At 37.9% G+C, this 14,472-nt stretch overlaps 2 protein-coding genes across 11 annotated transcripts; both read left to right on the top strand.

Moving 5' to 3' along the window:
• On the top strand, positions 1,095 to 4,202 carry LOC109724986 (quinone oxidoreductase PIG3). Its single transcript, XM_020254012.1, has 6 exons — positions 1,095 to 1,446; positions 1,581 to 1,760; positions 2,208 to 2,289; positions 2,382 to 2,489; positions 2,779 to 2,937; positions 3,674 to 4,202. Exons 1-6 carry the CDS (start codon positions 1,189 to 1,191, stop codon positions 3,868 to 3,870), a joined length of 984 nt encoding a protein of 327 aa, XP_020109601.1. The 5' UTR covers positions 1,095 to 1,188; the 3' UTR covers positions 3,871 to 4,202.
• On the top strand, positions 5,672 to 14,038 carry LOC109725285 (probable ADP-ribosylation factor GTPase-activating protein AGD5). 10 transcript variants are annotated; one of them, XM_020254421.1, is made up of 12 exons: positions 5,672 to 5,951; positions 7,461 to 7,519; positions 8,638 to 8,728; positions 9,069 to 9,123; positions 9,248 to 9,338; positions 9,434 to 9,641; positions 10,367 to 10,580; positions 10,845 to 11,023; positions 11,608 to 11,844; positions 12,041 to 12,096; positions 13,204 to 13,274; positions 13,488 to 13,629. In XM_020254421.1, coding segments are annotated over exons 1-12 (1,314 nt in total). In that variant the 5' UTR covers positions 5,672 to 5,900; the 3' UTR covers positions 13,490 to 13,629. The 10 variants fall into 10 exon arrangements, with proteins under 10 accessions (XP_020110010.1, XP_020110012.1, XP_020110015.1 ...); XM_020254420.1 differs by having other exon boundaries at positions 5,674 to 5,951; positions 12,038 to 12,096; XM_020254423.1 differs by lacking the exons at positions 13,204 to 13,274; positions 13,488 to 13,629 and adding an exon at positions 13,119 to 13,170 and having other exon boundaries at positions 5,673 to 5,951.

Genomic DNA, 14,472 nt, shown 5'->3' with positions numbered 1-14,472 from the left:
GAAGGCAGACGGAATGTCGGACGGGACAGGCAACAGGGCGAGGGAAGGCGGAGAGCCATCGAACGGGACAGGCAACAGAGCGAGAGAAGGCGGAGAGCCATCGGACGGGACAGGCAACAGGGCAAGATAAAGCGGAGAGGCGTCATGGCGAAGGCGGAGAGGACGGAAGGACGGCGAAGGGGGCAACGCCGCGTCGTACGGGAGAAGGCGGCTGCGTTCCCGAGGGAGGACAGCGATGGCGTCGCGGCTACGAAACGAAGGCGGAGATGACGGAGGGTGAGCGGGGGGTGGTAACGCCGCGCCGTACGGACAAAAAAATCAGAGCGGGGAGAGGGGAGGGGGCCGCCGCCGTACGGGAGGGCGGAGAGCGCAAAACGCGGGGAGGGCTCGAAGCCGATCGCCCTTTCATAAGCTTATATTGATATTGATGACTGATTGATGGCCACAAGAAAAAATTATTTACCTCATTAAAATATCTAAATAGTATCTAAATGCATAATACATCACCGAATACCAGGGAGACTTAAATTAAAAATTAAAAAAGCCATTAAAGCAGAAGAACCAGCGGAAGAACCTCATAGCTAAATTCTGAACAAAAAGAAATGCCATGAAAATTAGCCAAAACTAAAGTAGAAGCTAGAAAAGAAAATGAAGTAGATAGATAAATTATGAGTTAAATTAATATCGGTTCCTGCAAATATAGTAAATTATAAATATATTTCTACAAAGTTTAATTTTCATATATTATTTTTACAAAAAATTTAATATTTTTAAATATCTCTCTAGTTTATTACTGTTAAAGAACTGTTTATATTTTAAATGAAATATCAATTTTATCATCACAAATATATTTCTATAAAAATCAACACAATATAATATAAGGAGATAAAAATATTAAGTTATTTTATAAACTAATTAGAATTAAGTATTTAAATTATGATTAATTAAAATTTTTTAACATAGGATATATTTGAAAATATTAGAATTTTTGCATAATAATACATAAAAATTAAAATTTATAAAAGTATATTTATAATTTATTAAATTATAGAATTTATCCATTCCATCGTGATGTGGTGTGGCCGTGTGAGTCGTGTGACCGCCTCATACCTGTCCTAATTTACTAGTTAGAGTCGTCCCGTGCTGCCTTGCATCCGGTCTGGGTTGGTAGCGGGGGGAGAGAGAGAGATGAAGGCGGTGGTTATCGCGAGGCCCGGCGGGGCGGAGGTGCTGGAGGTGCGGGAGGTGGAGGATCCGGCGGTGGGCGACGACGAGGTGCTGATCAAGGTGGAGGCGGCCGCACTGAACCGGGCCGATACCCTGCAGCGGATGGGTTTGCACCCCCCGCCCGCGGGCGCCAGCCCCTACCCCGGCCTGGAGTGCTCCGGCACCATCCTCGCGCTCGGCCGCTCCGTCGTCGGCTCCCGCTGGAAGATCGGAGACCGCGTTCGTACCACTGCGTCCCTCTTCCCTCTTCCCTCTTCCCTCTTCCCTCTTCGGAGCATAGTAATTAATTTAATAAGTAGGTACTCCGATGATCTGTGCTGGTAGCTGAGACGGAAGCAATTGGATGCGTGCAGGTGTGCGCTCTTCTGAGCGGCGGAGGGTACGCGGAAAAAGTGGCGGTACCGGCGGGGCAGGTCCTCCCCGTTCCGGAAGGTGTCTCCTTGAGGGACGCCGCGAGCTTCCCCGAGGTGGCCTGCACGGTCTGGTCCACCATCTTCATGACCAGCCGATTGTCCCCTGGCGAATCTCTCCTGGTCTGGATTCCCGCTGGCGTGCTTGCTTGCCTGCCAATTTTACTCTGGAGCTAGTTAGGACATACATGCCTACATGCAATTCTTTACTATTTCTGTTGTCTCTCCGTTGCTAAGCCTCTGATAAATTTGAGCATATGGAATGTCTAAGAAGCTCTCTGTCTCTGTGTAGGAAAGCACGCAGAAGACTTCACCTTTGCTCTCTGAACTCAATTTATAAAGGGAGCTAAGGATTTCCAAGAGGAACTGCATATGCTGCCCATTTGAAATGCATATTCGATTATTGGCATAAACCTCATGTGCAGTGCCTCCAAGGCATTCACAGGATATTTTTTTACAGGATACATATTATCTGGATGACAAATCTCTCTTTATAGATAGGAATCATGTTGTGTTTGCATCATGTATGCGAGAAGATCACTCACTGCTAGCTCGAATATTGTTATTCAGGTTCACGGGGGATCCAGCGGAATCGGTACATTTGCTATCCAGATAGCGAAGCACCTTGGAATTAGGGTGTTTGTCACTGCAGGTCTGACGCTTTTAAATTCAAATGATCAAAATTTTCATGCATGCCTAGTTACAAATCGTAGAAGATATATTAGGATTCTGTTGATATATCAGGAAGCGAAGAAAAATTGGCTGCGTGCAAGAATCTTGGTGCTGACGCCTGCTTTAATTATAAGACTGAAGACTTTGTGGCGAGAGTAAAGGAAGAAACAGGAGGCAAAGGTCAATTCTTTTTCATCCATCACTTTTGAGGCTTAATTTACGATCAGGGATCATTTTGTTCATTTAGAAGGTGACATAAAGACCACAGGGTCGATTAGAATTGGCATTTAGAGGAAGTAATGAGAAAACACGCAATAACATGTGGTTTCACACGTAGTCTTGCCCCAAATAGATCTGAAGAAATGAATAGATATGTACATGATCGCTATAATAGTTGGAACGAAGGACTAGTTTTTGCAATTGTGGTTGTTGTTGTTGCTAACCTAAAACAGGAAGCTTTCCTCCCCAGGTGTTGATGTTATACTGGACAATGTCGGTGCATCATACCTTCAGCGGAATCTTGACAGCTTAAATGTTGATGGTAGGCTTTTCATCATTGGCTTACAGGGAGGAAGAGTTACTGAAGTGAACCTGTCATGTTTGCTAGCAAGGCGCTTGACTATCCAGGGTATTAAAACTGCATAATTTCACTACTCTTCCTTCTAGACATTGCAGAATTTTGTCCTGTTCTTTTTTTGCTTTCAAAATCTTTCTGTTTAACAAGTAGTCTATATCAAAAGTGTTGTGAAATTACATGTTTAGTTGCACACGAGTCTAATCAGTTGTGACCATACTTTGGAATGCATACAACAAAGTAAGACTAGAGTTCAGATTATCCTTGTCATCAAAGTAATTGAACTTGAGCCTTTGCGCATTTCTGCTTCTGGTTTGATTGCTCAGACATAGCTTGATATGATGTGCACCTTTTACACTGTACATGGAAGAGTTAAGAGCTTTCAACTTATTTTTGCAATTTCTTTTTATGCTTGATTGGGTTGTTAATTTGAAGAGTTCACACTTGAAACATAGGGGTAGTTTTGCAATTTCTTTTCATGCTTGATTGGGTTGTTAATTTGAAGAGTTCACACTTGAATTTAGGGGTCGTTTGTCCCTACTATAAGGTGTAATGCTGTTTGAGTAGTGCTATTAGGAGTATTATATGAAAAATTCCGCCAATAGCTTTTCTGGAGCTTCTGTTTTGGGTACTTAGAATCTTATTTCAGTGCTGCAGAATCTTTAACTAAAAGGTAGCAGAATCTTTAGAAATGCAACTTTTGCACCATTATGACCCACCTGCTAATTGGACTTTTGTGTTCGGAAATAGTTCTGTGCTCTTAATAAATTAATGCGCCTAATATATTCAGCTGCGGGGCTGCGGAATAGAACCCCAGAGAATAAGGCGATTATAGTGAGCGAGGTGGAGAAGCATGTGTGGCCTGCAATTGCTGCAGGCAAGGTGAAGCCCGTGATCCACAAAGCTTTTCCCTTGTCAGAAGTGGTAGAGGCTCACAGGCTGATGGAGAGCAGTGCTCATATTGGTAAGATATTGCTGATTCCGTGATCACAAGTGAGATAACATTTCAATGCAGAGGACACCCCTGCATACTCTTCTTATGCTTACAGTTCAGTATATGTATGATGTCGTCAATGTTAACACACCACCTGGTGTATACTTTCTCATTCCCTGAGCATAGTTACACCAACAATATGCATCAAGGATTATAGCCCTATTGTGTAATTTTATTATCTGTTGTTTATAGTCCTGGTTGATCTTATTTCTTGTTATTACTAGTGGACAGGTAGATCTTCTTATTGTATAAGTGTGGACGGTGATAATAATAATAATTGTTGGTGGAGCATGAGTTGCATTTGGCAACATGGTGAATTGGTGATATGTCATAATTGCAGCATAAATACTCAATCCTGTTTTGTCGTCATTTCTATGGACTCAGAACTTGTACGTTTCGACTACATAATCGTATTAACAAATGGCAAAAGAGGACAGAAAAGTAGAAGTTGGGATGTCTAGTGATTTCTGGTTTGACCCTTGTTTAGGATTTGAGTTTATTTTGCATTCGTGTAATTCTTTGGGAGATGAAATAGTGTGTTGTTTTGTTTTCTTAAGGCAGCAGCAAGCAAGTCTTGATCTTTGAACTGTGCTTAACACAGTAGTTGAAGGTAAACTATCAGAAGTAAACAGTCAATGTATGTAGCCTTGTTGTTTGTCCTTTGAGAGGAGCATGGAGGAAATGAAATGCCTTGCATAGTGATGCAACAGCAACCTTGATGCCATGTTTCATCAGCTTTATTGCAATAGGTGTGTTTTTGACTAGCCATTTCTTTGGTCAAATAGCCATTTCTTTGGTCAAATGTTATTTTGCTAACTCTTAAAAAACATTTTAGCAGCATCAGCAGTATCTGTTGATCAGGCCAAGTGCTGCAGAGCTGTTAAAACGACCATTCGTGTATCACTTGCAACTTTCTGCTTTCTAATGCAAGTGGCCTCTTTTACACACATTAGCATGGTGGTTGGAATTGTCGTGCTCTTTTTAATCACTTTAACATCAATGTAGCTTTACCGAAAGTTACGTAACCTAGCTTAAATTAACCATTTTATCCAGTGATGAATGATGATAAGCCACACTCAACTTCGCCATCATAAAGCAGGCAACGGTTACAAATTTGAAAGCTTCAAATATTACTAGTAGTCGAACACGAAGTCTAATAATCTACTTAGTCATATGATTTAGATCGTGGGCTCGAGTAATGCTTTGAATGCTCTAGAAAATCTCTTTAAAGAAGATAATCTTTTAATTTAAATCATTTTAACTAACTAACTGAAAAATTTTATAAAATTCTATTGTAATCTATTGAATTTAATTTATTTTTAGAATAACAAAAATATAAAGTTAGAATAGATAACAAGAGGGCTAGTTGTTTGAATAATATAGCAGAATATTTAAATTAATTTGCTTGATTTCTTGCTGTAATGGAGGATTTATTTCTGCACTTCATATTGGAGATTAGTCTGGCGTGGGGCAGACAATTTGCTGGGCGCATTTGAAAAAAATCAATTCTTGGTTAAGTCTGTTTTTAGAACTGTTTCGGATTTTGCCTGAACCTGGTTTAACTAATTCGAAGCAAATAAAATCAAAGCAATAAGATGGAATTAGTAAAATCCTGTCAAAAGCAGGTCCTACTGCCATCCATTCTTACCTTTTGGTTTTCGGTTTTTTTTTTTTTTTTTTTTTTTTGGAATGGCTAATTTTAGGTTTACTATTTAGCTCTATGACCCCGATAATNTTTTTTTTTTTTTTTTTTTTTTTTTTTTTTGGGGTCCTCACCGCTCTGTTTGTATTGGGCCGTGTGTTTGTTTCGGCCTTCCGGAAAGGGAAAGCAATGGATGAAGCAGAGGCGGGCGCGAACCTCGCGGCTTGAATTGCTCGTGCTTCTCGTTTAGTTTTCGTCTTCCTCCTCTTCTCGGCATCTTCTCTTCCCTGGGAGGGTCTTTTGCTTTTGCTTTTGCTTTTGCTTTTGCTGTTGCTACTGCTTCTGGGGGATGCCCCTCGTGTCCATCCATCGGCCATCGCCATGAACGAGAAGGCCTCTGTTACCAAGGAGCTCAATGAGATGCACCTGAAGGTGTGCTTTTTAATTAATTTATATCTTTTCCTCGACATCGATCGGCTCCTATTTATATCACGACGAAGGGTTGTAACTTTTTTCGAGATCATTTCGATAATACGGTGAATTCGAGGTGTTGCGCTGAACATCCGGGACATAGTTTCCCTCCTTTCTCTCTCTCTTTTTTTTTTAAAAAAAAATTCTATATTGTAACTTTATTCGAGATCATTTCGATAATACGGTGAATTCGTGGTGTTGCGCTGAACATCCGGGACATAGTTTCCCTCCTTTCTCTCTCTCTTTTTTTTTTTAAAAAAAATTCTATATTCCTTAATTTATACGATTTTTGGCTGGATCTATGTGTGGATTTAAATTGGCAATTCAAGGCCGCAGCATAAGATGGAGTCACATGGTACAAAGCCAAAAATAAGTGGCAAAAATTTCCGTGATCTCTTGTTCAATAGCATCTGCATTGATGGATCATCCCTCATTATTTTCCTGATTGTTGCGAGGTCTGGAGTTACTTTTGTTGTTTCGTTACCAGGATTAAATACTAGACATGAGGTTTCAATTGTAGGATTTGAGGCTCGTGTTGTCAATTCAATTATAGTAATAGGCTGCACCTCTTTTCAGAAAGAGAGAAGGAACAGTAGAAGCTGCGCGTTTGACAACCAAAACATCTACTACCTCTGGCTATATTATGAATCCTAAATGGGCTTCTTGGTAGAGTTGTCACTTAGACTTGATGGTCGGGTTGGAGCTATTTGTGTTGTTTTGTTACCAGGATTAAATATTAGAGAAATCGTGTGTCAAATGTAGGATTTGATGCTCCATTTGTCAATTTAATTATAGTAAAAGTTGTGTCGCACCTCTTCTCTACTTAAGCACAAGAAATTTGTTTGACCACCAAAAGATCTTGAACCTTTAGCTATATATAGAAACCAAAGTGGACTTCTTGGTAGAGTTGTCACTTGGACTTACATCACCTGGCGATCCCAACTAGTATCCGACTCTGCCCGGTATATTTTGAGCTTGGCTAGCAGATGTAGACCCTATCCAACCCAGAACTGATTTAATAGTTGATTAAAATCCATTTTGAAGTTAAACCTATTGATTATAAGGTATACTAACTAATTCTTTTAGGCATTATCCCTATGAGATAGTGAGTATCAATTGAGAGGAATTCTTATAATTAGTTGTTGATGCCACACAGTTGAGAGGGCTCAACAAACTTGGACAAGAAGCTCAGACTGATCCCGTTTTAAAGCAGAGAGAAATGACATTGTCCTTTAGTGATGGAGAACACGATTCTAGAGAGAGTTGAATGGCAAGAACTTGCAAGTTCAGAGCCAACCTTATATTGGTGGCCTGGTTGCTAACTTTTATGTTCTTTTCCCCCTTCTGAATCTTTTGCTTGTTACAGCTTTTAATTTCTTTTGGATTTTCTAATGCGACTTTTTTCCCCTAATTCTTTTAGTATTGTTGGAACTTGAAAACATTGCTTCATACATCTTCATTTATTTGCAGATATTAGATGGGCTTCTCAAATTGCCTGAGAACAAAGAATGTGCTGACTGCAAAGCCAAGTAATTATTTAGGATCATGTTGTTTTAATATTTGTTATTTACTTAGCTTTTCCTTCCAAACTTAGAGGAACACCGTATTTTTAAAGGTCAACTTCAAATTGCCCTCTTGTAGTTTAACTCATTTTCACTTTGTCACAATGTGGTTTTAAAAGTTTCACTTTGCCCCTTGTGGTTTGTTTTTTATTTCGCCAAAAACTCTATGTGAAATAGGGTGGCAAAGTAATTTTAAAAAAATCACAAGATGGTAAAGTTAAAAATGAGCTTAACCACAATGGGGCAAAGCAAAATTTTTTAAACCACGGGGTGACAAAGTAAAAATGAGTTAAACCATAGGGAGCAAAGTGAAACTTTTTAAACTACAGATTGACAATGTGAAAATGAGGTATACCACTGGGGGGGTAATTTGAAGTTTACCCTATTTTTAAGCTAGATTTTCAACAATTTCTTCATAATATTTTTGATGCAATTCCCTTATGCATTTTTTTTTTTTCAAAACTGAAATTTGCCACAAAAATAGCTACTAAATCACTTTTGTATCAAAATTAAGACAAGTAGTACGTCGTTTCACTCTTTTGCTGGTAAAGAGATATTCATAAAGAAAAATGTATCATAATTCTCTCATCTAGACTGCATTGGAGCTATTAGTGATTTCATGAACATTAATTGCTACTAAGAATGTAGATTGCTTCAGTTGTAGCAATAGGTTAAATAGAGTTTTAGTTTCACTGTTTAACCTTCAGAAAGAGTTGTGGTTTTGTATAATGGTAACTTTTACCTTGACACGGTTTAGTACACATAGCAATCTAATCTGTGAGATTTTTAGAATACAATCTAATGTCCAGTTGTGTTTAAATTTTTGTATAGCATGGTTTTTGTAGTATGTAATGGCTGCATGACATTCACCAGATCCCTCAGTTTTATAAACTTTCATATAGTCTGAATCACAAGAGTCCTATCCTATACATGCAAAGTTATCATCCCATGGAATTTCTACATAGGTCCAATACTAGGCTTGACAGTTCTTTCAGTTAACTGACATAGGTATGGGAAATTTTGTCCTCCTATTTTTTATAAATAAACCGATTCATCAAAGCTAATTTTTGTTCTTCATAATGCAGGGGTCCACTATGGGCAAGCGTCAATTTGGGGATTTTTATATGCATGCAATGCTCTGGCATCCATAGAAGTCTGGGGGTACATATATCTAAGGTTGTATGCTATCGCTTAATGTATTCATTTAGGTTGCATTGATTATGAGCAGCTAGCCAGCTACCCAATAAAAAATATTTATATTGTGGGTTGAACTGAGTTTATATCCTTCAATTTTACTAAATGTGTAATCCGAGAAGTATTTGAATATTTAGATTTGTAGATCCATTAATCATATGCAAACGAGTATTAGCGTGTCCAATATATGATATTCATGTGCTTCACTGTTTCTTGTGCAAGTGCTCGAGCTATATTATGACGAAATGCAGGATTTAAAATATTGTCTGGTGAAAGCTCCATTTCATTGGTGATTGATTTTTTTTTTTCTTTTTTTTCTAAGGTGAGATCTGTCAGGCTGGACACATGGCTCCCAGAGCAGGTCTCATATATCCAAAGTAAATACATTTGCCTTCTTTTAGGCTTTTTTGTTTTCCTTTTATGCTGCCCTAGATGTAGTATGGCCTTAGGAAAATAGTATATTTTTAAGCTTTTTGATTATGGCTTTCGGATTGCCTGCAGCTATGGGAAATGAAAAGGCGAATAGCCACTGGGAGGCAGAACTACCTCCAAATTATGACAGAGTTGGAATTGAAAATTTTATTCTTGCAAAGTATGAGTACCTAAGTATCTTCTCTTTGAATCTCCTGTTTATTCCATCTTTATTTGTATTGCTTAACCACTGATGAGGTAAATTTAAACATCTAGATATGAAGAAAAAAGATGGGTGCCCCGGGATAAAACCTTGCCAGCATGTTCAAAGGCAAGAGAAGGATCTAATACTTCAATTGAGCAGAAATCTGCTGATGAAGGTGGACATGACTTCAGAAACAATATAAAATCTCCTGAGGAGCGAAATTCAGTATCACCATTTCATGCTGGGAGCAGTGTAGCTGTTCCTAAAATTCCAAGCCCGGTAACCTTGATCGCATAATTTGTTTAGTGTAACTGCCTTTTCTTTCAATGCTCTTGCTTTCTACACATTATACAGAAGGTTGGAACAAAGTTTTCCTCTGAAGAGCTAACTATATCAGTTTCTCAGAATGCATTTAAAATTTTTTCTTCAATAGGAATGTTGGCTGTGGGATAAATGCTTGTAGCAATAAATTAAATTTATTAATTGGAGTCTGTGGATGAAAATTGTATCTTGTTATTTCTCTAATTTATACTAATTGTTGATCTAAGCGGTTTTGCAGGATTATCACCTTTTAGTAGTTAGTACCGTATATGTAATAGGCTGGGGGAGAGAACTGATTAGAAATTTTTAGAAAAGTTATGATAAGTGTAAGTTTAAATTTTCAAATTTAACTTGGCATATAATCACTTTATTTTCATGATGAATGAATGCAATCTGCTTGCTTCAGTCCTTACAAGCTGCTCATGATAGGCCTCCCATTTTGTCGAATGTTAAGGTCGGTTGCGTTTTTTCTTTGTGCTCTGTATCTTAGAAAATGATGATAGTGGCATTTTAATCCAAACGTGCAGTCATGGACAGGTGACCAATTAATAGTCAAGGAACGTACCACAACTGAATTTGTTGTATAATATCTCTTGAATATGTTAAATGTTGCAACTGAGTTGCTTTCTCTTGTACCTTCGGGAACAATTGTCTAATAATCTGCTGCAATTGAATGATGACAGGTATCTTATGCACCAAAAGTACAAACAGTGACATCCCAGGCCGTCTCTACACAAACTTCACCGACACCTTCTTCCAAGCTTAATTCTTCAGTCTCTCTACAGCGGAATGTTGATCAAACAGCTTATGTTTTCGACATTCTTTCTGTAGAGAGATCTAGCCAACATGAATCTACGTCATCTTCAAATGATGATAATGGATGGGCAAATTTTCAGTGTGAGTTATGGTGCAGTTCTTACTTGGGCAGGCTGGATTTCTATACTTTTTTCTTCTTTTCTGCACGTCTATTCTTCCTGGTTTGTGAACCTACTTTACAGTAGTTACTTGTGAATTGTGATGCTACTACAATATTTCATCATTTCTCACTCTAAATCCCAAACCCTTTCTCATTTCTATTTGGAATAAGCAGATGCAAACATGTTTTTTGTGAAAAAAAAAATTTAAGGAACTAATGGTGTTAGGCCCTTCTTGGACTTACAGCTGCAAAAGTAGCTAGTGTAACGGAGAAAGAAAGCATCACAGAATCTGCTGAAAGTAAGAGCAAACCTCCATCTGGAATTGAGGGCCTATTTAAAGATTCACCAGCAGAGGTGCCGACTTTGGATCCAGAGAAGTCCCAAAAGAATGTGAAAAATGATATTATGGGCCTCTTTGATAAGGTTAATTTACTTAAAATATTCATGAGTTCTTTGGATGACATGGCGAAATTCTGCAACTTTCTTAAATTAGTCTTTGTTGCTTGCAAACTTTCTAATACAGAATGAGAATCCTTTGTATTAGTTGACAGTGAGTCGGTGGTCCCTTGGGATGGACCTTAAAAAATAGAAAGCTTCCCTAAATGCAACCTTTTATGTGAGTGAAAGTTGTACAAAAATAGAAGTATCAATACACCTAATAATTTTACGCATAGGAATTCTAAGTCATATATGATCTGAAGAGCATTTGATTTGAATTGGATACACATCTTATTATAATCAACATTATGATCGAGTAAATATTAATTCAAATGTTCAAATTTTCAATTGCTCAAAACGGGTGCAGCTATTTGCATAGTTTAAATGACTTTGCCATTTGTATGCAATAGCAAGCAAATCCAATGGAAAGAAGGTAGTGAGGTCCATATGATATAAGTGAAAAGGAATAAAGAAGTATTGCACTTATGTAGGTTTTAAATGGAAAAATTCTACTTTTCATGATCATTCGTAATAATTGCTTAACCTGTTGCAACTGTGATGTACCGCAGTCTAATATGGGTTCACCATATACCATTCACCAACAGCAATTAGCATTCATCTCTCAGCAGCAGGCATTTCTCGTGGCTGCATCACAATCAGGCTCTGCACTTCCTGCTCAAAAACCAGGCACTACTGTGCTTGCATCCAACAGTAGTTTCCCAATTCAAAACTGGCCCAAAGAAGGCAATCAATTCCCAGGAATGACATTATCAGCAGGAGAAGAGGATAACAAAAGATTAAACCAGGTAATTTTCTCTATATTCTTTAACATCACTTGGATTTTTGTTTCGTATTTTATACAGGGATTGCAATTTTTTGAACATTCTTTTATTCTAGATTGCTAGATTCATTTTTTGGAGCTTGTTAGGATGCCAAAATTTTTATCGGTGTTTTTGTTACATGACTCGAATTGACTTGTTCATACATTTTTAATGGTAGAAGGACTATGTCGAGCAGGCGCATCCCCTTGGAAATTATGGTCCTTTTCCTACTTTAGGGTAAGCATTCTATCTTTATTTCTACTTTTCATAATATAACCACCCTATGTTCGTCTGTCTTTCACTGCATTATTGCAACAACTGCTAATTATACATGCTCTTGCTATGTTATAATGTTTTGACTATCGATTTGGTTTCTTAATCCTTGTTTTTTTTGAGAAAAACTTTGTTTATGGTTAGTATGATGTTTTGATTATCGATTCAACTAAATGGTTTCTGAAATCTTGCTGTTTTGTCCCTTTTTTTTATTGTATAATTTTGTTTCTGGTTTTCCCGTACTACTATTTCGGCAACTTCTATTGATAGACTGATAACTGATCTCAGTTCTATTAGTTCATGAACAACTCATCTTTAGTCCCTAGCTTAAGTTAAGTGTCGAGGATGAACAATTGAGCCTGGTGGGAATTCAAACCTTGCTTAATTTAATCATAAGTTTGTCGACTGGACCAATAGAACCTTTTTTGGCCATGCCGATGCTATGGCAATCTTTGCACCAGCTGCACATTTCAGGTTCTGAAATCTATTTATATCATTCTCCTCGAACCTCTGAAATCCATTTATGTCGTTATGACATCATCAGATTTCTATTTCATTTATTTTGGAGGGGGGAAAAAAACAATCGTTCAGTCTTACACTGTTACTAAAGCTTCGTAAGTTAATGTGCATGTACGGCATTATCTAGTGAGTCATATATGATTTAATAGTTCTTTCTTGCTATTATAAAGGAACTGGAGAAGTCTTATCAATGGTATTCTACTTTACTAGATTTAACCAATATATGACCCCTGATTGTTTATCTGTCTATGGTCTCATCTGCTGGAGATAGGCCGTCGTGTATATAGCTTCCAGATGGGAAGTGTGGAAATGGTCATAACAAAGAAAGAAAAATAACCTGCATTGTCAAAGCTTGAACAGAGGAAAAGTGCATAGACCATTATCGTTCTATCCTGTACTTCTCAATCTTGTTCTTTCAGGCATTCTTCTGCCATCTCTCATAAAAGATTATGTTTTTACTTTTTAAGCACAAAAGCAGCCTTGAAGTACCTTAATTTGGTATAAGCTATCTTCAGCAATGTTCAGTTTTGAGCCTTTTCGGTTGATGATTAGTCAGCTGGCAACCAATGCTGATATCAACTTTCTGCTTGGAGTTACTACTCTGATGCCTGAGAAAATAGCTTGTAAGAGTGGTTTATTGCATTTTGTTTCTTAAATTGCATATATTGATTCTGTAACCCGTCCTATTTGCATGTCCATCTCAAATCAAAATAGGTGCCTGACCAACGTGTTTTAACTCCATTTCTACTTGTATTTTCTCGGCGGTGTTCAACTTCGGTATTAGATTGTTGCTAGCTCATCATGCTTGTTAAAGTGAAATCATCCTTATTTTGCAGAATGGATGCTCCGGGATCAACAGTACCCGGTAAAAAAGTAACCGAAGATGGAGGTAGTGGGACAGCAAATGCATCCTCTTCCCGTTCGACCACTCCGAATCAGTCACTAAGTGATTATGACTTCTCATCCTTAACACAAGGCTTGTTTTCGAAGAATTAACCGCCGCAATTAAAGATGCTGGAACAATTTTTTATAGTCCCTAGAGCACTATGTCAATTACAGGAAAATATATATAGAGTATGGTTGTTCTCTTTCATGTGAGCGTTAAGGCTGGTTTTACTTTGTTTCTGTCTCTTTCTTTTTTGTCCCTCTCTAATTACAAGAAAAGTGTAATACTTCGACGCCTTCATTATCAGCATATGCCATATAAAATCAGCGAGGAAGAACTTGCTCTGCCAGGCTTCGTTTTAGGTGATTAAAATGACTCCGAGATGGGAAAAGATATGTACGCAAGTTGATGAAGCCTCTTTTATGTTGCCTTTTTGTTGTAACAATTTTGGTTTTCAAACAGGTTGATTAAAGTAAATATGACCGTCAAAACTCATTCTCATCTCCATTTGTGTACGCCCGAACAATGTAAAAGATTTTTTTTTTTGCCTTTTTGGTTTTTTCTGTTCTTCTTCTACTTTTCGATTTCCTTCTTTCTCTGTCCTCCAAATCTCTTCTTCTTCATAATTAATTAATTATGCAAAGCAACAACTTGAATAAGTCATAAGAAGATCATTAACAAGAGCAATCGGGATAAAACCAAAAAAAGAAACAAAAATAAAACAATACAAGACAATACGAGAAAGAATAACACCATAAATAGTAACATAGAATATATTGTTATTGAATCCAAAGGAAGCAAAACAAACTCGGGCTTGCGGAAAATGGACTTCTAATGGGCTCATCCCAACTTTGGGCCTGGTTTTGACCGGGTTGGTTAATCCAAAACGGGGCTAACCGAGGTAAATGGACTGCTAGTGGCCTCATCCAAACTTT

Source organism: Ananas comosus, linkage group 19 (genome assembly GCF_001540865.1).
Source record: "Ananas comosus cultivar F153 linkage group 19, ASM154086v1, whole genome shotgun sequence".
Taxonomy (NCBI): domain Eukaryota; kingdom Viridiplantae; phylum Streptophyta; class Magnoliopsida; order Poales; family Bromeliaceae; genus Ananas; species Ananas comosus.
Note: the sequence above shows the minus strand (reverse complement) of the source record. Positions and strands in the feature narration are given on the sequence as shown.

Bases quoted from the DNA above. Each gene is read 5' to 3' on its own strand.
- LOC109724986 (XM_020254012.1), top strand. From the start codon at position 1,189: ATGAAGGCGGTGGTTATCGCGAGGCCCGGCGGGGCGGAGGTGCTGGAG. The intron at 1,447-1,580 runs GTTCGTACCACT...GGATGCGTGCAG, and splicing joins GCTGGAAGATCGGAGACCGC to GTGTGCGCTCTTCTGAGCGG. The intron at 2,938-3,673 runs GTATTAAAACTG...TAATATATTCAG, and splicing joins AAGGCGCTTGACTATCCAGG to CTGCGGGGCTGCGGAATAGA.
- LOC109725285 (XM_020254416.1), top strand. From the start codon at position 5,901: ATGAACGAGAAGGCCTCTGTTACCAAGGAGCTCAATGAGATGCACCTG. The intron at 9,124-9,247 runs GTAAATACATTT...GATTGCCTGCAG, and splicing joins GCAGGTCTCATATATCCAAA to CTATGGGAAATGAAAAGGCG. The intron at 11,845-12,037 runs GTAATTTTCTCT...TTTTAATGGTAG, and splicing joins ATAACAAAAGATTAAACCAG to AAGGACTATGTCGAGCAGGC.